Source organism: Vidua chalybeata, chromosome 36 (genome assembly GCF_026979565.1).
Source record: "Vidua chalybeata isolate OUT-0048 chromosome 36, bVidCha1 merged haplotype, whole genome shotgun sequence".
NCBI classification, from domain to species: Eukaryota; Metazoa; Chordata; class Aves; order Passeriformes; family Viduidae; genus Vidua; species Vidua chalybeata.
Window position 1 is genome coordinate 176,080 of NC_071565.1, and position 19,305 is coordinate 195,384.

The 19,305-nt window shown below is 57.8% G+C and overlaps 2 protein-coding genes across 5 annotated transcripts; one reads left to right on the plus strand and one right to left on the minus strand.

Moving 5' to 3' along the window:
* Positions 1–8: 8 nt before the first annotated feature.
* Positions 9–12,312, minus strand: TRAPPC14 (trafficking protein particle complex subunit 14). Of its 4 annotated transcripts, none has more exons than XM_053968594.1 (12): positions 9,851–12,312; positions 9,127–9,222; positions 8,211–8,394; positions 7,761–7,847; positions 6,885–7,005; positions 5,698–5,845; positions 5,055–5,137; positions 4,059–4,219; positions 2,377–2,504; positions 969–1,150; positions 321–399; positions 148–224 (listed from the first exon to the last, which is right to left on the minus strand). In XM_053968594.1, exons 1-11 carry the CDS (start codon positions 10,583–10,585, stop codon positions 357–359), a joined length of 1,968 nt encoding a protein of 655 aa, XP_053824569.1. In that variant the 5' UTR covers positions 10,586–12,312; the 3' UTR covers positions 148–224; positions 321–356. The 4 variants fall into 4 exon arrangements, with proteins under 4 accessions (XP_053824568.1, XP_053824571.1, XP_053824569.1 ...); XM_053968595.1 differs by having other exon boundaries at positions 210–224; positions 310–399; XM_053968593.1 differs by lacking the exon at positions 321–399 and having other exon boundaries at positions 9–224.
* A 783-nt stretch (positions 12,313–13,095) lies between these two features.
* On the plus strand, positions 13,096–19,022 carry MPDU1 (mannose-P-dolichol utilization defect 1). The gene is made up of 8 exons (XM_053968606.1): positions 13,096–13,199; positions 13,532–13,597; positions 14,515–14,647; position 15,574; positions 15,863–15,947; positions 16,035–16,153; positions 17,510–17,620; positions 18,365–19,022. The coding sequence occupies exons 1-8, from the start codon at positions 13,112–13,114 to the stop codon at positions 18,482–18,484; spliced, it is 723 nt and encodes a 240-aa protein (XP_053824581.1). The 5' UTR covers positions 13,096–13,111; the 3' UTR covers positions 18,485–19,022.
* The last annotated feature ends 283 nt before the right edge of the window (positions 19,023–19,305 follow it).

Genomic DNA, 19,305 nt, shown 5'->3' on the forward strand with positions numbered 1-19,305 from the left:
CACCCTGTCCCCAGCTGTCCCCAGCTGTCCCCTCTCTGTCCCCACCCTGTCCCAGCTGTCCCCGCTGTCACTTGACGGGTGGCACCACGAGCACCTTGCACTCCCTCTTGGCGATCTTGTCCAGGGCCAGCACGGCTTTGTCACCCGCGGGCAGGTACAGGGGACGTCCCACGGGGGACCCCACGGGGGGCGTGATGGCCCTGCGCTCCATCACGCTGCCAGACCTGGGCACGGGGACAGCAGTGTCACCTGTGTCACCTCAGTGTCACCTGTGTCACCTCAGTGTCACCTGTGTGTCACCTGTGTCACCTCAGTGTCACCTGTGTCACCTCAGTGTCACCCACAGTGTCCCTGTGTCACCCCGGGGTGATGGCCCTGCGCTCCATCACGCTGCCAGACCTGGGCACGGGGACAGCAGTGTCACCTGTGTGTCACCTGTGTGTCACCTCAGTGTCACCTGTGTCACCTGTGTGTCACCTCAGTGTCACCTGTGTCACCCCAGTGTCACTCTCGGATCACCCACAGTGTCACCTGTGTCACCCAAGGCAGTGGTGGCACCTCCCTGTGTCACCCCCAGTGTCCCTTTGTCACATCCCAGTCCCCCCCAATCCCCCCATTCCCCTTCCCAGTTGCTCCCAGTCCCCCCAAACCCCCTCCCAGCCCATCCCAGTGGCTCCCAGTGCCCCAAATCCTCCTCCCAGTGGCTCCCAGTTGCTCCCAGTCCCCCCCAGTGGCTCCCAGTCCCCTCCAGTGCCCCAAATCCTCCTCCCAGTGGCTCCCAGTTGCTCCCAGTGCCCCAAATCCTCCTCCCAGTTGCTCCCAGTGCCCCAAATCCTCCCAGTCCCCTCCAGTGCCCCAAATCCTCCTCCCAGTCCCCTCCCAGTCCCCTCCAGTGCCCCAAATCCTCCTCCCAGTGGCTCCCAGTGCCCCAAATCCTCCTCCCAGTGGCTCCCAGTGGCTCCCAGTACCTCATGAGGTGGCTGCGGGCCGGCTGCTGGTGGGAGAAGGACTGGGAGCGGCCCAGTCCGGCCACCAGTTCCCGCACGGCCGGGGAGCTGGGGCTGCTCTTGCGGGACACGGGGCGCGCCTCGGGCGGGGCGCTGCTGACGCTGGCCGTGAACTGCAGCTTCAGCTTCATGTGCTGCGACAGCTGCGGCACAGCGCGGCACGCTGCGGGCACTGGGAGGGACTGGGAGGGGATTGGGGGCACTGGGGGGGGATTTGGGGGCACTGGGGGGGGATTTGGGGCACTGGGGGGCACTGGGAGGGGATTTGGGGGCACTGGGAGGGGATTTGGGGGCACTGGGAGGGACTGGGAGGGGATTTGGGGGGCACTGGGGGGCACTGGGAGGAGGTTTGAGGGCACTGGGAGGAGATTTGGGGTCACTGGGGGGCACTGGGAGGGGATTGGGGGGCACTGGGAGGGGATTTGGGGGCACTGGGAGGGGATTTGGGGGCACTGGGGGGCACTGGGAGGGGATTTGGGGGCACTGGGAGGGGATTTGGGGCACTGGGAGGAGATTTGGGGTCACTGGGGGGCACTGGGGGGGGATTGGGGGGCACTGGGGGGGGATTTGGGGCACTGGGAGGGGATTTGGGGCACTGGTGGCACTGGGAGGGGATTTGAGGGAACTGGGAGAGGATTTGGGGGCACTGGGAGGGGATTTGGGGCACTGGGAGGGGATTTGGGGGCACTGGGAGGGGATTTGGGGCACTGGGAGGGGATTTGGGGGCACTGGGAGGGGATTTGGGGCACTGGGGGGGGATTGGGGGCACTGGGAGGGGATTTGGGGCACTGGGAGGGGATTTGGGGGCACTGGTGGCATTGGGAGTGCACTGGTGGCACTGGGGTGACAGAGGTGACACCAGGGGTGGCACAGGGGTGGCACTGGGGTGGCACTGACCTCAAAGAGGCCGGCCCGCAGCGCCTGGAATGGGGATACTGGGAGCACTGGGAGCACTGGGAATGGGATAACGGGGGGGATAATGGGGACAGGGGTGGCACTGGGGTGACAGAGGTGACACCAGGGGTGGCACAGGGGTGGCACAGGGGTGGCACTGACCTCGAAGAGGCCGGCCCGCAGCGCCTGGAACGGGGATACTGGGGATACTGGGAATGGGATAACGGGGACAGGGGTGGCACTGGTGGCACTGGGGTGACAGAGGTGACACCGGGGGTGGCACAGGGGTGGCACAGGGGTGGCACTGACCTCGAAGAGGCCGGCCCGCAGCGCCTGGAACGGGGATACTGGGAGCACTGGGAATGGGATAACGGGGACAGGGGTGGCACTGGTGGCACTGGGGTGACAGAGGTGACAGAGGTGACACCGGGGGTGGCACAGGTGGCACCGGGGGTGGCACAGGGGTGGCACTGACCTCGAAGAGGCCGGCCCGCAGCGCCTGGAAGGCCACGCGGAAGGTGCGGGCGCTGCCCTTGCGGGAGTAGCCCAGGTTGGTGAGCGGCGTGTGGCAAACCACGGAGTCCAGCGAGCCCCGCGCCTTCCCTGCGGTTCCGGAACGTTCCAGGGAAACGCGGCCGTGCGGGGGGGGGTTGGGGAATTTTGGGGTTTTTTGGGGGGGATTTTTTGGGGTTTCTTTGGAATTTTTTGGGGGATTTTTCAGATTTTTTGGGGTCTTTAGGGGGGGATTTTTTGGGGTTTCTTTGGGATTTTTTTGGGGGATTTTTCAGATTTTTTTGGGGGGGATTTTTTTGGGGTTTCTTTGGGATTTTTCAGATTTTTTGGGATTTTTTTGGGGATTTTTCAGATTTTTGGGGGATTTTTTTGGGGGATTTTTTGGGGTTTCTTTGGGATTTTTCAGATTTTTTGAGGTTTTTTGAGGGGATTTTTTGGGGTTTCTTTGGGATTTTTTTGGGGGGGGATTTTTCAGATTTTTTTTTCTTTTTTTCTGGTGGTGTTTTGGGGGGATTCTTTGGGGAGATTTTTAGGGGTTTTTAGGAATTTTGGATTGTGGGATTTACGGGAATTTTTGGGGGATTTTCAGGGATTTGGGGACAACTCAGACATTCGGGAATTCAGGAATTTGGGGGAATTTTGGGCGATTTTTGGAGTGTTGTGATTTGGGGTCCTCATCTTGTCCTCATTGTCCCCAGTCCCCCCAATGTCCCCAAATGTCCCCAAGTATCCCCAATGTCCCCTATCCCCCCAATGTCCCCAATCCCCTCGATGTCCCCAATCCCCCAATGTCCCCAAATGTCCCCAACGTCCCCAAATGTCCCCTATCCCCCCAATGTCCCCAATCCCCTAGATGTCCCCTATGTCCCCAACATCCCCAATGTCCCCAGTCCCCAAATGTCCCCAACGTCCCCAATCCCCCCGATGTCCCCAATCCCCCAATGTCCCCAACGTCCCCAGTCCCCAATTGTCCCCAACGTCCCCAACATCCCCAATGTCCCCAGTCCCCAAATGTCCCCAATGTCCCCAACATCCCCAATGTCCCCAATCCCCCCGATGTCCCCAATCCCCCCGATGTCCCCAAGTGTCCCCGGTGTCCCCACCAGCAGTGGCCTCGGGTGTCCAGACGAGCCTGACAGCCAGGAAGTCCTGCAGGTCCCCAAATGTCCCCAACATCCCCAATGTCCCCAATCCCCCCGATGTCCCCAAATGTCCCCAACATCCCCAATCCCCCCGATGTCCCCAAGTGTCCCCAACATCCCCAACGTCCCCAATCCCCCCGATGTTCCCAGTCCCCAATGTCCCCAAATGTCCCCAACATCCCCAACGTCCCCAATCCCCTCGATGTCCCCAAATGTTCCCAACATCCCCAATGTCCCCAATCCCCCCGATGTCCCCAATCCCCCCGATGTCCCCAAGTGTCCCCGGTGTCCCCACCGGCGGTGGCCTCGGGTGTCCAGACGAGCCTGACGGCCAGGAAGTCCTGCAGGTCCCCAAATGTCCCCAACATCCCCAACATCCCCAATCCCCCCGATGTCCCCAAGTGTCCCCAACATCCCCAATGTCCCCAATCCCCCCGATGTCCCCAATCCCCCCGATGTCCCCAATCCCCCCGATGTCCCCAAGCGTCCCCGGTGTCCCCACCGGCGGTGGCCTCGGGTGTCCAGACGAGCCTGACGGCCAGGAAGTCCTGCAGGTCGTTGAGCAGGGTGTAGGTGACCGTGAAGCGCTGCAGGGCCACCACGGGCGACTCGCAGGTGGCCGTCATCACGAAGCGCGGCCGCTCCAGCCGGATGCTCGGCAGCCTGAGGGGACAGCGGGGACATCGGGGACATGGAGGTGGCATCACGGGGACATCGCTGAAGGAGCCCCAGAGAGCTCCGGGGTTGTGGTGGCACTGGGACAATGAGGGGACAATGAGGGGACAGGAGGTGGTGGCACACGTAGAAGAACCCAGGAAGGTCTGGAGAGCTTGGGGACATCATGGGGACATCGAGGTGGCATCTTGGGGACACCGCTGAAGGAGCCCCAGATGGCTCCGGGGATGTGGTGGCACTGGGACAATGAGGGGACAATGAGGGGACAATGAGGGGACAGGAGGTGGTGGCACACGTAGAAGAAGCCATGAGGGTCTGGAGAGCTTGGGGACATCATGGGGACAGGGTGGTGGCATCTTGGGGACATCGCTGAAGGAGCCCCAGAGAGCTCCGGGGATGTGGTGGCACTGGGACAATGACGTGGTGGCACATTCAGAGGTGGCCCTGGGCAACAAGGAAAGTCTGGAGAGCTTGGGGACATCACGGGGACATCGAGGTGGCATCTTGGGGACATCGCTGAAGGAGCCCCAGAGAGCTCCAAGGATGTGGTGGCACTGGGACAATGAGGGGACATTGATGGGACAGGAGGTGGTGGCACGTGGAGGGGCAGCCAGGAGGGTCTGGAGAGCTTGGGGACATCATGGGGACATCATGGGGACATTGAGGTGGCATCGTGGGAAAGTCCAGAAAGGAGCCAAAGAACGTTCTGAGGATGGCGGAACATGGGGACAACGAGGTGACAACGAGGTGACAACGAGGTGGTGGCAGCACAGGAGGTTCTGGTGGCCTTGGGGACACCGAGGTGACAGCAGGTGACACTCACCGGTAGTGGGTGACGATGCTGTTGGTGAAGGGCAGCTTCGGCGTCGACCACCGGACCACGGCCACCAGCGGCACCTCCAGGCCCTGCGTGGGGACATCGCTGTCACCGCGGTGTCACCCACGGTGGCCTCCGTGTCCCCAACGATCCCAAGGCCAATGGGGACAACAGGGATTGTCACCAAACCCAGGGACATCATGGTCAAAGGGGGGGTTGGTGGCATCTTGGGGAGCCTGGATGGGGTTGGTGGCCCTTGACTAGTGCCCCCAAGGCCACCCCAAGTGTCCCCAAGGCCCTCCCAGTGTCCCCAAGTGTCCCAAAGCCACCCAAACCCCCCCAGGGACCCCCAAGGATTGTCCCCAACCCCAACTTGGGGACACTTTTGGTGCCACCACGGTGGGACAAAGCCCCTTGACCTAAGCTGGTGGCCCTCGCTGGATGTCCCCAAGGCCACCGCAGTGTCCCCACGGCCACCGCGGTGTCCCCAACCCCCCAGTAACCCCCAAGAACTGTCCCCTGACTCAGCCTGGGGACACTTTTGGTGCCACCACAGTGGAGCAAAGCCCCTTGGCCCAGCCTGGTGGCCCTTGCTGGATGTCCCCAAGGCCACCGCGATGTCCCCAAGGCCACCGCGGTGTCCCCTCACCTCCTTGGCGTCGCGGGGCGGCCGCTCGGGCGCCTGCAGCTGGAACAGGAAGTTCTGCTCCTCCAGGGCGCTCAGGGGACACGGCCACCCCGAGTGGCACCCGGGGACGCGGCAGAACGCCCCGACGGGGACCTCCCCGGAGTGGTGGCTGCGAGGGGACGTCGGGGACACTCAGGGGACGTCGGGGACAATCAGGGGACGGGGTCGCATCCCCAAGGTCCTCACGTTGTCCCTGAAGTTCCCTCCCGTTCCCAAGGTCCTCGTGGTCTTCTTGGTGTCCCTGAGGTCCCCACATTGTCCCCGAGGTCCCCACATTGTCCCCAAGGTCCTCATGGTGTCCCCAAGGTTCTCATGGTGTCCCCAAGGTTTCCACACTGTCCCCAAGGTCCTCTTGGTGTCCCCAAGGTCCCCTCCCATCCCCACGGTGTCCCCACATTGTCCCCATGGTTCCCACACTGTCCCCAAGTTCTCCTCCCATCCCCAAAGTGTCCCCAAGGTGTCCTCAGCTGTCTCCCAGGTGTCCCCGGGTGTCCCTGAGGTCTCCCCAAGGCGCCCCCAGGTCTCCCTGAGCTGTCCCCAAGTGTCCCCAGGTGCTGCCAGGTATCCCCAGCTGTCCCCCAGCTGTCCTCAGCTGTCCCCCAGGTGTCCCCAAGCTGTCCCCAGGTATCCCCAGGTATCCCCAGGTGTCCCCCAGCTGTCCCCAGATGTCCCCAAGCTGTCCCCAGGTATCCCCAGCTGTCCTCAGCTGTCCCCCAGCTGTCCCCAAGCTGTCCCCAGGTATCCCCAGCTGTCCTCAGCTGTCCCCCAGCTGTCCCCAAGCTGTCCCCAGATATCCCCAGGTGTCCCCCAGCTGTCCCCAGATGTCCCCAAGCTGTCCCCAGGTATCCCCAGCTGTCCCCCAGCTGTCCCCAGATGTCCCCCAGGTGTCCCCAGGTATCCCCAGCTGTCCTCAGCTGTCCCCAGCTGTCCCCCAGGTATCCTCAGCTGTCCTCAGGTGTCCCCAGGTGTCCCCAGGTGTCCCCCAGGTGTCCCCCAGGTGTCCCCAGGTGTCCTCAGGTGTCCCCAGGTGTCCCCCAGGTGTCCCCAGCTGTCCCCCAGGTGTCCCCAGGTGTCCCCAGCTGTCCTCAGCTGTCCCCAGCTGTCCCCCAGGTATCCTCAGCTGTCCCCAGGTGTCCCCAGGTGCTCACCAGACGTCGTCCACGAGCAGCACGGAGCCGTCGGGCATCACGGGCAGGTAACTGGCGTTGAAATTGGGCAGCACCTGCACGTCCCACAGGGACAGCTCCTCCTGCGAGCTGCCATTCAGCACTGGGGACAATTGGGGACATCAGGGACATTGGGGACATCAGGGACATCAGGGACATCCAGGGACATCAGGGACATTGGGGACATCCAGGGACATCAGGGACATTGGGGACATCAGGCAGGACCTGCACGTCCCACAGGGACAGCTCCTCCTGTGATGAGCCGTTCAGCACTGGGGACAATTGGGGACATCAGGGACATTGGGGACATCCAGAGCACAGGGGACACTGGGGACATTGGGGACATTGGGGACATCAGGCAGGACCTGCACGCCCCACAGGGACAGCTCCTCCTGCGAGCTGCCATTGAGCACTGGGGACAATTGGGGACAACGGGGACATTGGGGACAACCAGGGACACTGGGGACATGGGGCAGGACCTGCACGTCCCACAGGGACAGCTCCTCCTGCGACGAGCCATTCAGCACTGGGGACAGTTGGGGACAACGGGGACATCCAGGGCACTGGGGACACTGGAGACATCCAGGACCCGGGGGACATTGGGGACATTGGTGACATCCAGGACATCAGGGGACATTGGGGTGTTTGGGACACTGGGGACATCAAGGACATGCAGAGGACATTGGGGACATTGGGGACATCAGGGGTGACCCTCTCCCGTTTTTTCCCCCCATCCTGTCCCCCACTTTGTCCCCACCCTCTCAAATGTCCCCAACCCCCCGATGTCCCCAAATGTCCCCAACCCCCCCCAGCTGTCCCCAACCCCCCCCAGTGTCCCCAGCTGTCCCCAGCTGTCACCTTTGAGCACGGTCAGGTACTTGCCGGACACGGTCACCTGGCGGCAGCGGACACGGGGGGGTGGCAGCACCGTCAGCAGCGTGGACACTGTGGGGACACCAGGGGACACTTGGGGACACTTGGGGACAGCCAGCCAGAGCCACCAGGCCGAGCCAAGGGGCCCTGTCCCGCCTTGGTGGCACCAAAAGTGTCCCCAAGTCGGGGTTGGGGACAATCCTTGGGGGTCCCTGGGCGGGGGGGTTGGGACACCTGGGGACAGCAGAGGGGGGGAGGTGACACTTTGGGGACATTTGGGGACCTCACCTTGCGCCTTGAACACTCTGTGGGGACACCTGGGGTGGCACTGAGGGGACACTTGGGGGTGGCACCACTGGGGAGGGGACACTCGGGGACACTCAGGGGACAGCAGAAGGGGGGAGGTGACACTTTGGGGACATTTGGGGACCTCACCTTGTGCCTTGAAGGCCCCGTGCTGCTGCCGGAACACCTGGCCGGGGGCGCGGCCCTGGAGCAGCCTCAGGTACCCCCCTGGCCCTGTCCCTGTCCCTGTCATTGTCACCTGGCCTGGCCCTGGCCCTGTCCCCTCCTGCAGCTCCGGGGGCTCCGTGTCCCGCTGCCACACGGTCACCACGATCTGGGGACACCAAGGGGACACCACGGGGTCACCAAAGAGTCCCCAAGGTCACCACCCCACCCCAATTGTCACTGAACTGTCCCCAAAGTGTCCCCAAGGTCACCACCCCCACCCCAATTGTCACTGAACTGTCACCAAAGTGTCCCCAAGGTCACCGCGCTGTCCCAATTGTCACTGAACTGTCCCCAAAATGTCCCCAAGGTCACCGCGCTGTCCCCTCCCCATCCCGATGTCCCCAAACCATCGCAGAGTCCCCCACATTGTCCCCGAGGTGTCCCCAAAGTCTCCAAAGTGTCCCCAATGCCCTCGATGTCCCCAAAGTGTCCCCAAAGTCCCTCCTCATCCCATTCCCAATGTCCCCAAAGTGTCCCCAAATGTCCCCAGATTATCCCCAAGGTATCCCCATAATGTCACCAAAGTGTCCGCAATTGTCCCCAAGGTCCCTCCCCATCCATTCCCAGTTGTCCCCAATGTCTCCAGAATGTCCCCAAATGTCCCCAAAGTGTCCCCAAATGTCCCTCCCCATCCATTCCCGATGTCCCCAAGTGTCCACAATGACCAAAAATGTCCCCAAAGTGTCCCCAGTTGTCCCCAAAATGTCCTCAATTGTCCCCAGTGTGTCCCCAAAGTCCCTTCCCATCCACTCCCGATGTCCCCAAGTGTCCCCGAAGTGTCCCCAAATGTCCCTAAAGTGTCCCCAATTGTCCCCAGAGCATCCCCAAATGTCCCCACCTTGGCCTTGGCGGTGCCGGGCGGGAGCCGGTCCAGGGCCACGGTGAGGGGGAAAATGACCTCGTCCTGGGAGACGATGGGATCGTCCACGGGGAGCTGGGAAAACGGGGGAAAAAACAGAGAAATTGGGAAAAAACGGGGAAAAAATGGGGGAAAATGGGAGGAAAATGGGAAAAATTGGGAGAAAATGGAGGAAAATCAGGAAAAAATGGGAAAAACCAAGGAAAAATGGGAAAATCACAGGAAAAATGGGAAAAAACAGGGGAAAAACCAAGAAAAAATGGGAAAACCAAGGGAAAATGGGAAAAACCAAGGAAAAATGGGGAAATCCCAGGAAAAATAGGAAAAACCAAGGGAGAATCGGAAAATCCCAGGAAAATCCCAGGAAAAAATGGGAAAAACCAATAAAAAATATGAAAAAACCAAGGAAAATGGGAAAATCCCAGGAAAATGGGAAAATCCCAGGAAAAAATATGAAAATCCAAGGAAAATCAGGAAAAATAGGAAAAAATGGGAAAAACCAGGGGAAAAAAAGGGGGGAAGGAAGTGGAAAAATCAGGGAAAAATGGGAAGTACCTGGAGAAAATGGGAAAAACCAGGAAAAAAATGGGAAATCCCAGGAAAAACCAGGAAAATCCCCCCAAAAAGGCGGGAAAATCCCAGGAAAGAGCAGAAGCTCAGCACCCGCAAGGTCCCCAAATCCCGGATTTTCCCCCCGGCTCACCCCAGCCCCGGCGCAGCCCGGGGGGCCCCTGGAGTGCGTGAGCAGCGCGCGGCACTCCCGGAAGAGCGGCGGCTCCCGGGAATCCTCGGGGCCGTTCCCGAAATCCCCGGCATTGCCGGCGTGCTCCTCCTCCTCCTCCTCCTCCTCCTCCTCCCGCGCCCGGCTGTCCCCGCTCGTGACCGTGGCCAGCGCCGACAGCGACGAGGCCAGCTGGGCCCAGGGCGAGCTGGCCACGCCGGGCTGGGCGGGGCTTGTGTCCGAGTGGGCGGGGTTTGCGCCGGAGTGGGCGGAGTTTGCATTGGAGTGGGCGGAGTTACTGTCGGAGTAGGCGGGGTTCATGCCGGAGTGGGCGGGAGTTCCTTCAGGATTGGCGGGAGTTCCGTCGGGATTGGCGGGAATTCTCTCAGGATTGGCGGGAACTCTCTCAGGATTGGCGGGAATTCTCTCAGGATTGGCGGGAATTCTCTCAGAACTGGCGGGAACTCTCTCAGAGTTGGCGGGAATTCTCTCGTTGTTCCCGGGAGTTCTCTCGGCATTCCCGGGAGTTCTCTCGGGGTTCCTCTCGGCATTCCCGGGGTTCCTGCGCAGCACCAGCAGGAAGCGCACGGTCTCGCCCAGGTACAGGTGGTTGCGGCGCGGCAGCGCGCGGTAGCCCGAGGATTCTCCCGCCAGGAATTCCCGCGGTGGGAAGGGAACGGCCGGGAAGTACATGGAGTAATCGCACTGGGATTCCATGGCGGAGGGGGAAAAACTGAGGGAAAAGTTGGGGGAAATAGGAGAGAAAATGGGGGCAATAATGGGGAAAATATGAGGGAAAGTGGAGGGAAAAATGAGGAAAATATGAGAAGAAATGGAGGGAAAAATAGAGAAAATATGAGGGAAAGAGGAGGGAAAAATGGGGAAAATATGAGAGGAAATGCAGAGGAAAATAGACAAAATATGAGAAGAAATGGAGGGAAAATGGGGAAAAATATGAGAGGAAATGGAGGGAAAAATGGGGAAAATATGAGGGAAAGTGGAGGGGAAAAAGGGAAAAATGGAGAAAAGAATGGGGGAAACTAGGAGGGGAAATTGGGGAAACTAGGAGGGGAAATTGGGGGGGAAATTGGGAAAAAAAAGGGAAAAATAAGAGGGAAAATGGGGAAATGGAGAAAGAAATGGGGGGGAAAGGGAAATTAGGGAGGAAATTGGGGGAAAGGGAAAAAAAGGAAAATAGGAGGGAAAATGAGGAAAAAAATTGAGGAAAAAAAATGGGGAAAATAGGAGAGAAAATACGGGGAAAATATCTGGGAATTGAGAGGTTAAATCCTGAAGGAATTTTGGAAATTTGGGGGAAAAAACTGGGAGAAATGAGGGAAAAATACAGGGGAGAAATGTGGGGATGAAGCAGTTAAATCCTGAGGGAACTGAAGGTAAAATTCCCGAGGAAATTCTGGGAATATTGGGAAAAATAGGGGTTAAATACCAAAGGAATTTGGGGGGAAACAAAGGGGGGAAATCTGGGAATTTTCGGGGTTAAACCCTGGCAGAATTTTGGGAATTTTTGGGAATTTCGGAGGGATTAAATCCCAGGAATTTTGGGCCTTAAATCCTGAGGAAATGTCGGGAATTTGATAATTTTCGGGGGAGGTAAATCCCAGAAAAAATCCGGGAATTTTGGGGGGGGTTAAATCCCGAAAAAAAATTCCGTGAATTTCGGGGGGTTAAATCCAGGGAATATTGGGGTTAAATGCCAGAAAAAATCCGGGAATTTTCGGGAAATTTGGAGGAATATGGGGGGATTTTTGGGCTTAAATCCCGAGGAAATCCCGGGAATTTTGGGGCAATCCCGTGGGGAAGAACGAGAGAAAATCCCGCAGATTTTGGGGCCTTAAATCCCGAGGAAATCCCGGGAATTTTCGGGATTTTTTGGGGGGGATAATGGGATTTAAATCCCGGGAATACCGAGAGGATGATGAAGGGTTTGCGGGGGGTGTAAAATCCCGGGAATTTTGGGGTGAAATCCCAAAATTGAAAATTCCCGGAATACCGGGAGGATAACGGGGGGGTCCAGGGGGAATCCTCCGTTACCGGGGGGGGATCGCGGGCCTGGTCTGGGGTTACCGACAGGTCCTGGGGGGGTCCCGGGGTTACCGGGGGGGGGCTCCCGGGCCTGGTCTGGAGTTATCGAGAAGTCCTGGGGGGGTCCCGGGGTTACCGGGGGGGGGCTCCCGGGCCTGGTCCAGGCCTGATCCGGGGTTACCGGGGGGTCCCGGGGGATCCTGCGGGGTGGTCCCGGCTCCGATCCGGGGTTATCGGGGGAGTCCCGGGGTTACCGGGGGGTCCTGGTGGGGGGGTCCCGGCTCCGGTCCGGGGTTACCGGGGGGGGGGAGGGGGGGTCCCGGCTCCGGTCCGGGCCCGTTCAGCGCTTCCGGGTGCGGTCCGGTGAATGCGTACGGCAACGCCGGCACGCATGGCGGCGTCCATGGGTGTTTTGCGCATGCGCAAGAGGTACGGAAGTGTCGGTAAGCATGGCGGCGCCCGTGAGTCTATGGCGCATGCGCAATAGGGACAAAAACTGCCGTGTGTGGCGGCGTTCGCGTCTTCAGTGCGCATGCGTAGAGGAAAGGTTCATTTTGGATGTTCCGGGGTCCCAAAAATTTGGGGGTTGGAACCTCAAAATTTCCTTCCGGAGGGGCTGAGCGCCTCAGAATCCCTCTGAGACCCCAAAATCCCCGTCTGAAGCCCCAAGAGAGGGTTTTAACGCCCTAAAAGCGGGTCAGTGACCCCCCCTGAACGCCAAGATCTGGTTCTGGACTCTCCAAATCTCTCAAATTCGGGGCCTGGAATCCCCCAAATTCGAATCACTCAAGACGTCGCAAATTTGTGTTCATCACCGACATTTAAAGCTTTAATGGGAGGATTTGGGAAGGATTTTTGGGGGTCTCAGAGCGCTCCGTACGCAAAATTTGGGGGAATTTGGGAGATTTCTGTGGGATGAGGGGGGATTTAAATCTTTAATCGTACTAATAAAAAACTGGCCAATCGTAGCTCGCCGCGCCGGCGGGGGGCGGAGCTGTACGCCCACTCAGCCAATCGCGTTGCGCAATAAACCCTTGACCAATCGCAGCTCGGCGCAGATTTTGATTGGCAGGGAACTTCTCTATCCTAACTAATAGGATTACGGGGCGGGTTTAGAGGGGCGGGATTTTCTGCCGTCTCAGCCAATCACGACGTGCGCGGGGCGTTTCCCGCCGTTTTCCCCTCAGCGCGGGAGCCGCCATGGAGCCGCTCCGGCCTTGGCTCGTCCCGTTCCTGCTGCCCGAGCACTGCTTCGACCAATTCTTCCTGCGCTTTCAGCTCCTCGATGGTGCCGGAGGGGCCGCGGGGAGCGGTTCTGGGGCTTTTCGGGGGTTTTGAGCGGGATTTTGGGGCGTCTTTAAGGGCTGTGGGGGTGGCCGCCATTTTGGTTACGGGCGGGAATTATGACAGGGCGCCGCCATCTTGGTTTTGGGCGCGGGAACAGAAGCGCCGCCATTTTTGGTTCGGCTGTGAGGCGATACCGCCGCCATCTTTGTTTTGGGTGAGGGGGGTTCCGAATTTTGAGGATTTTTGAGGAATTTTGAGGAATTTTTAGGGGATTTTGAGGAATTTTAGGGAATTTTGGGCTCACTTCACCTCGCCTTTCTCCTTTCTCTGCAGTTCCGTGCTTGAAAATCCTCCTGAGCAAAGTTCTGGGCTACGGGATCGTGGCGGGATCCGTCCTGGGTGAGACTCTGGGGGGCTCTGAGGGGATTTTGGGGTTTTCGTGGTCCCAGATTATTTTAGGATTTTGGGGTTTTTTTTTGGGCATCCCTGACCCCTTTCTGCCCCACCATTGAAAGTCCTGCTGGTGCTGAAGGTTTAGGGGCAAATTTTGGGGTGGTTTTGGGGTATTTTGGGGTGGACTTTTTTTTTTTTTAAATTTATTTTCATTTCCACCCCCAGTGAAGGTGCCCCAGCTGCTGAAGGTTTGGGGGTCCCTGAGGGGGCATTTTGGGACAATTTTGGGCAGTTTTGCTGTATTTTTAATCAATTTTGGGATATTTTAGGGCGGTTTCGAGGTATTTTGGGGTGGATTTTTGTTTTTTTTTTTAATTTCTTTTCATTTCCCCCCCAGTGAAGGTGCCCCAGCTGCTGAAGGTTTGGGGGTCCCTGAGGGGGCATTTAGGGACAATTTTGGGCAGTTTTGCTGTATTTTTAAGCAATTTTGGGGTATTTTTAATCAATTTTGGGATATTTTAGGGCGGTTTTTGTGTACTTTAGGGTGGATTTTTGTTTTTTTTTTTTTTAATTTATTTTCATTTCCCCCCCAGTGAAGGTGCCCCAGCTGCTGAAGGTCTGGGGGTCCCTGGGGGGCACTTTGGGGTATTTTTAAGCAATTTTGGGGTATTTTAGGGTGGTTTTTGTGTATTTTAGGGTGGATTTTTGGGTTTTATTTGCATTTTTGTTTCATTTCCCCTCCCCAGTGAAGGTGCCCCAGCTGCTGAAGGTTTGGGGGTCCCTGAGGGGGCATTTAGGGACAATTTTGGGCAGTTTTGCTGTATTTTTAAGCAATTTTGGGATATTTTAGGGTGGTTTTTGTGTATTTTAGGGTGGATTTTGGGGTTTTTTTTTTTCATTTTTGTTTCATTTCCCCTCCCCAGTGAAGGTGCCCCAGCTGCTGAAGGTTTGGGGGTCCCGCAGTGGGGGGGGGCTCAGCCTCCCCTCGGTGCTGCTGGAGCTGCTGGCCCTGGGGGGGTCGGTGGGGTACGGCTGCGCCAGGAGCTTCCCCTTCAGGTCTGGGGCAAATTCGGGGGCATTTGGGGGGATTTGGGGGATTTGAGGGGGGTTGGGGTGGGTTTGGGGGGATTTGGAAAAATTTGGGGTGGGTTTGGGGGGATTTGAGGGGATTGGGGGCGATTTGGGGGATTTGAAGGCATTTGGGGTGGATTTGGGGACATTTGGAAGAATTTGGGGTGGGTTTGGGGAGATTTGAGGGGATTTGGGGGCGATTTGGGGGATTTGAAGGCATTTGGGATGGATTTGGGAGGTTTGGGGGGGATTTGGGGGATTTGAAGGCGTTTGGGGTGGATTTGGGGGCATTTGGAAGAATTTGGGGTGGGTTTGGGGGGATTTGAGGGGGTTTGGGGGGGATTTGGGGTGGGTTTGGGGAATTTGAAGGCGTTTGGGGTGGATTTGGGGGGTTTGGGGGGCATTTGGAAGAATTTGGGGTGGGTTTGGGGGGATTTGAGGGGGTTTGGGGGCGATTTGGGGGATTTGAGGGGGGTTGGGGTGGATTTTGGGGGTTTGGGGGGGATTTGGGGGATTTGAGGGGGTTTGGGGGGATTTGGGGTGGATTTGGGAGGTTCGGGGGGGATTTGGGGTGGTTTTGGGGGATTTGAGGTGGATTTGGGGGATTTGGGGTGAGTTTGAGAGGGATTTGGGGATTTTGAAGGGGGTTGGGGGGGATTTGGGGTGGGTTTGGGAAGATTTGGGTGGATTTGGGGAATTTGGGGTGGTTTCGAGGGATCTGGAGGCAATTTTGGGGGGATTTAGGGAAGTTTTAGGGTATCCTGGAGGGATTGGGGGGGGTTTGGTTTGGATTTGGGGAATTTAAGGGGGTTTGGGGAGGATTTGGGGTGGCTTAGGGCAATCTGGAGGGATTTGAGGGGGTCTGGGAGGGATTTTGGGGGGGTTCAGGAGGATTTTGGGGGGATTTCAAGCGTATTTGGGGGAGTCTGGGAAGGTCTGGAGGGGATTTGGGGGAGATTTGGGGAGTCCTGGAGGGATTTTGGGATATTTGGTGTGGATTGGGGAAGTTTTGGGGGATCTGGAGGGGATTTCAGGAAGTTTTGGGGTGGATTTTAGGAAGTTTTGGGGGGATTTTGGGCCATTTTAACTTCATTCCTCATGGGATTTCCCCCATTTTTTGGCCTCCTGGGAGGATTTCGAGACCTCCCAACCCCATTTTTGGGGGTCCCGACCCCTTCCTGACCCCCCAAATTCCGGCAGCGCCTGGGGGAGTCGCTCTTCCTCCTCCTGCAGACCCTCACCCTCCTCTTCCTCATCCTGCACTTCGGGGGCCGCACGGGCCGAGGTTTGTGTTGGATTTTGGGGGGGATTTGGGGCGTTTGGGGATTTTTTGGGGAGCCCTGACCCCCTTTGTGTCCCCTCCCCCCCCCAGGGCTGGCGCTGGTGGCCGTTTTTGGGGCCTTTTTGGGGCTTTTGGTGTCTCCGCTGACCCCGCTGAGCTTCGTCACCGCCCTGCAGGCCCTGAACCTGCCCATCATCATCCTCAGCAGGGTGGGCGCTTCTGGGGGGGCTTGGGGGAGGATTTGGGGGTCCTGGGGGGGTTTGGGGAGGGTAAGAGGGATTTTGGGGGGATTTTGGGGAGGATTTGGGGGTCCTGGGGGGGTTTGGGGAGGGTAAAAGGGATTTTGGGGGGGCTTGGGGGAGGATTTGGGGGTCCTGGGGGGGTTTGGGGAGGGTAAAAGGGATTTTGGGGGGATTTTGGGGAGGATTTGGGGGTCCTGGGGGGGTTCGGGAGGGTAAGAGGGATTTTGGGGGGGCTTGGGGGAGGATTTGGGGGTCCTGGGTGGGTTAGGGAGGTTAAAAGGGATTTTGGGGGGGGTTGGGGAGAATTTGGGGGTTCTGGAGGGGTTTGGGGAGGGTAAAAGGGATTTTGAGGAAGTTTTGGGGGATTTTGGGGGGATTTTGGAGAGGATTTGGGGTCCTGGAGGGGTTTGGGGAGGCCAAAAGGGATTTTGGGGGGGTTGGGGGAGAATTTGGGGTCCTGGAGGGGTCTGGGGAAGGTAAAAGGGATTTTGGGGGGTTTTGTGAGAGGATTTGGGGGTTCTGGAGGGGGTTGAGGAGGTTAAAAGGGATTTTAAGGAGATTTTGGGGGGGGGTTAGGGAGGATTTGAGTGATTTTGGGGGTCCTGGGGGGGTTGGGGAGGTTGAAAGGGATTTTGGGGGGGTTTGGGGGAGGAATTTGGGGGTTCTGGAGGGGTTTGGGGAGGGTAAAAGGGATTTTTGGGGGAAGTTTTGGGGGAATTTTGGGGAGGATTTGGGGGTCCTGGAGGGGTCTGGGGAGGGTAAGAGGGATTTGGGAGAGGATTTGGGGGTCCTGGAGGGTTTTGGGCATGTTGAAAGGGATTTTGGGGAGGTTTTAGGGGGAATTTTGGGGGTCCTGGAGGGGTTAAAGGAATTTGGGGGCTTTGGAGAAATTTTGGGGGGTCCTGGAGGGGTTTGGGGGCATTTAAAGGGGATTTAGGGGGATCCTAAAAGGAATTTTGGGAACCTGTGGAGTTTCGGGGGGTCCAGAGTGAAATTTGGGAGGTCTGGGGAGGATTTTGGGACAATTTGGGGGGGTCCTGGAGGGGTTTGGGAAATCTGGGGGGTCCTGAAGGGCTTTTAGGGGGTCCTGGGTGGGTTTGGGGGGATTTTGGGTGGATTTTGGGATGAATTTTGGCCCAAACCCCACCGAATTCCCCTGGCATTTCAGGATTATTTTGGGGCAATTCGTGGCTTTTTTCCCCATCCTTTGGAATTCTTTGAGCTCCCTGATTGGTCAGGGAGGATTTGGGGCTCCCAAATTTTTGGGAACCCCCCTCTCCCCCCCCAAAAAAAAAAAAATCCCCCAAAATTTCCCTCCCCCAGCTGATCCAGATCGTCACCAACGCCCGGCAGGGCCACACGGGGCAGCTCTCGGGGGTCTCCACGGGGCTCCTTTTTGGGGGGGCCCTGGCCCGAATCTTCACCTCCCTCACGGTGAGACCCCTCCCCAAAAAACCCCAAATCCCCCCCAAAAAAAAACCCTAAAAAATCCAGCTCTCAAAACCCACCCAGAACCCCAAAAAACCCCAAATTTTTACTCAAATCCCCCCCAAATTCACTCAGGACCCCCCCAAATTCACCCCCGTCATGGTGAGACCCCTCCCCAAAAAATTCCCAAATCCCAAAAATTCCCTCCCCAAAAAACTCCCAAATCCCAAAACTCCTTTAAATTCCCCAAATTCCCCCTCAAATTCTCTTAAAACCTCGAATTCCCTCCCCCAGGACCCCCCAAAATTCACCCAAATTCACCCCACGACTCCTAAAAATTCACAAATTCTCTCTGAAGTCTCTTTTAAAACCCCTCAAACCCCCAAAATTCCCTTTAAACCTTCTCAGGATCCCCCAAAACTCCCCCCAAAAATCCCTCAATTCCCTCAGGACCCTTTAAATCCCTCCAGGATCCCCCAAAATCCCGAATTTCCCCCCAAATTTTCCCCCAAATCCCTCCTAAACTCAATTTTAAAACCCCCAAATTCCCCCTAAATCCCCAAAATTCCCTTGGGACCCCAAAATTCCCCCTCAAATCCCTAAATTCCACCCAAAAATCCTGAAATTCTCCCTCAAACTCCCACATTTCTGCTAAAACCCCCTCAAATCCCCCAAATCTCCCCCCAGGACCCCCAAAATTCCTTCCAAAGCCCCAAAATCCCCCAAATTTCCCCCAAATTTCCCCCGCAGGAAACCGGGGATCTCCTTTTGGCCTCGACCTTCGCGGCCTCGGCCACCTGCAACGGGGTCCTGCTGGCCCAGGTGCTGCTTTTGGGGGGCTCCCGGGACCCCCACCCCAAAAAGGAGTGACCCCAAAATCCCCGGCACCCCAAAAAAACCCCAAAATCGCCCCAAAATCGGGATTTTTTGGGGGGGCTTTACAGGGGATTTTGGGGTTGTTCCGAGGCTCTGGGAGCCCCAAAATCTCACCTGGAATCACAGCAAAGAGCGATGGGATCCCCAAAACCGCCCTGGGACCCCTCAAAACTCACCCGGGACCCCAAAATCATCCGGGGAGCCCAAAACCACCCCAAATTTGAGAGTTTTTTTTCTTTTAGGATAAAAAGAGGATTTTGGGGCAGTTCCCACGCTCTGGGACCCTCAAAATCTCACCTGGGATGATCCCAAATTTTTATGGGAACCCCAAAAAACCTTCCCAGGATCCCCCAAAACCTCAGGGACCCCAAAATTCCCCCCCCGGGACCCCCAAAAATCCCCTCGGACCAAGGTGGGGGAGGGGCTGCCTCCCCCCAATATGGGAAATGGGCGTGGCCAGAGCGCCCCTCCCTCTGCCCCTCAAATAAATTTGGGTCCCCCCATTCCAGGGGAGTGTCCCCCCCCCCTTTTCTTGGTCGTGTGTTAAATTAATTACAGCCGATAAATTAACGGTAATTAGGGCAGGGGATGCTGAGGTGGCGATGGGGTGCGAAAACTCCGCTCTTTCCATTCATAAGCCCCGCCCTTCATTTCATAAATCCCGCCCTCCGAAAACCCCGCCCTTCATCCATAAATCCGCCCTCCATTCATGAAACTCCACCCGCCATTCACAAACCGCCTTGGCCCACGCCCCCAAAGAGCGCGGTCGCTTCTGATTGGCTGCCGCTCCCGGTGCCGTTCCCACGCGTTCTTCC

What these genes read in the sequence shown, in the direction of transcription:
- TRAPPC14 (XM_053968593.1), bottom strand. Translation starts at nt 10,585, where the DNA reads ATGGAATCCCAGTGCGATTACTCCATGTACTTCCCGGCCGTTCCCTTC. An exon ending in CCGGCACCGCCAAGGCCAAG is followed by an intron (nt 8,395 to 9,126) that starts GTGGGGACATTT and finishes TGGTGTCCCCAG; the next exon opens with ATCGTGGTGACCGTGTGGCA. An exon ending in AGCATCGTCACCCACTACCG is followed by an intron (nt 4,220 to 5,054) that starts GTGAGTGTCACC and finishes CTGTCCCCTCAG; the next exon opens with GCTGCCGAGCATCCGGCTGG.
- MPDU1 (XM_053968606.1), top strand. Translation starts at nt 13,112, where the DNA reads ATGGAGCCGCTCCGGCCTTGGCTCGTCCCGTTCCTGCTGCCCGAGCAC. An exon ending in CGGGGGCCGCACGGGCCGAG is followed by an intron (nt 15,948 to 16,034) that starts GTTTGTGTTGGA and finishes TCCCCCCCCCAG; the next exon opens with GGCTGGCGCTGGTGGCCGTT. An exon ending in CCATCATCATCCTCAGCAGG is followed by an intron (nt 16,154 to 17,509) that starts GTGGGCGCTTCT and finishes TCCCTCCCCCAG; the next exon opens with CTGATCCAGATCGTCACCAA.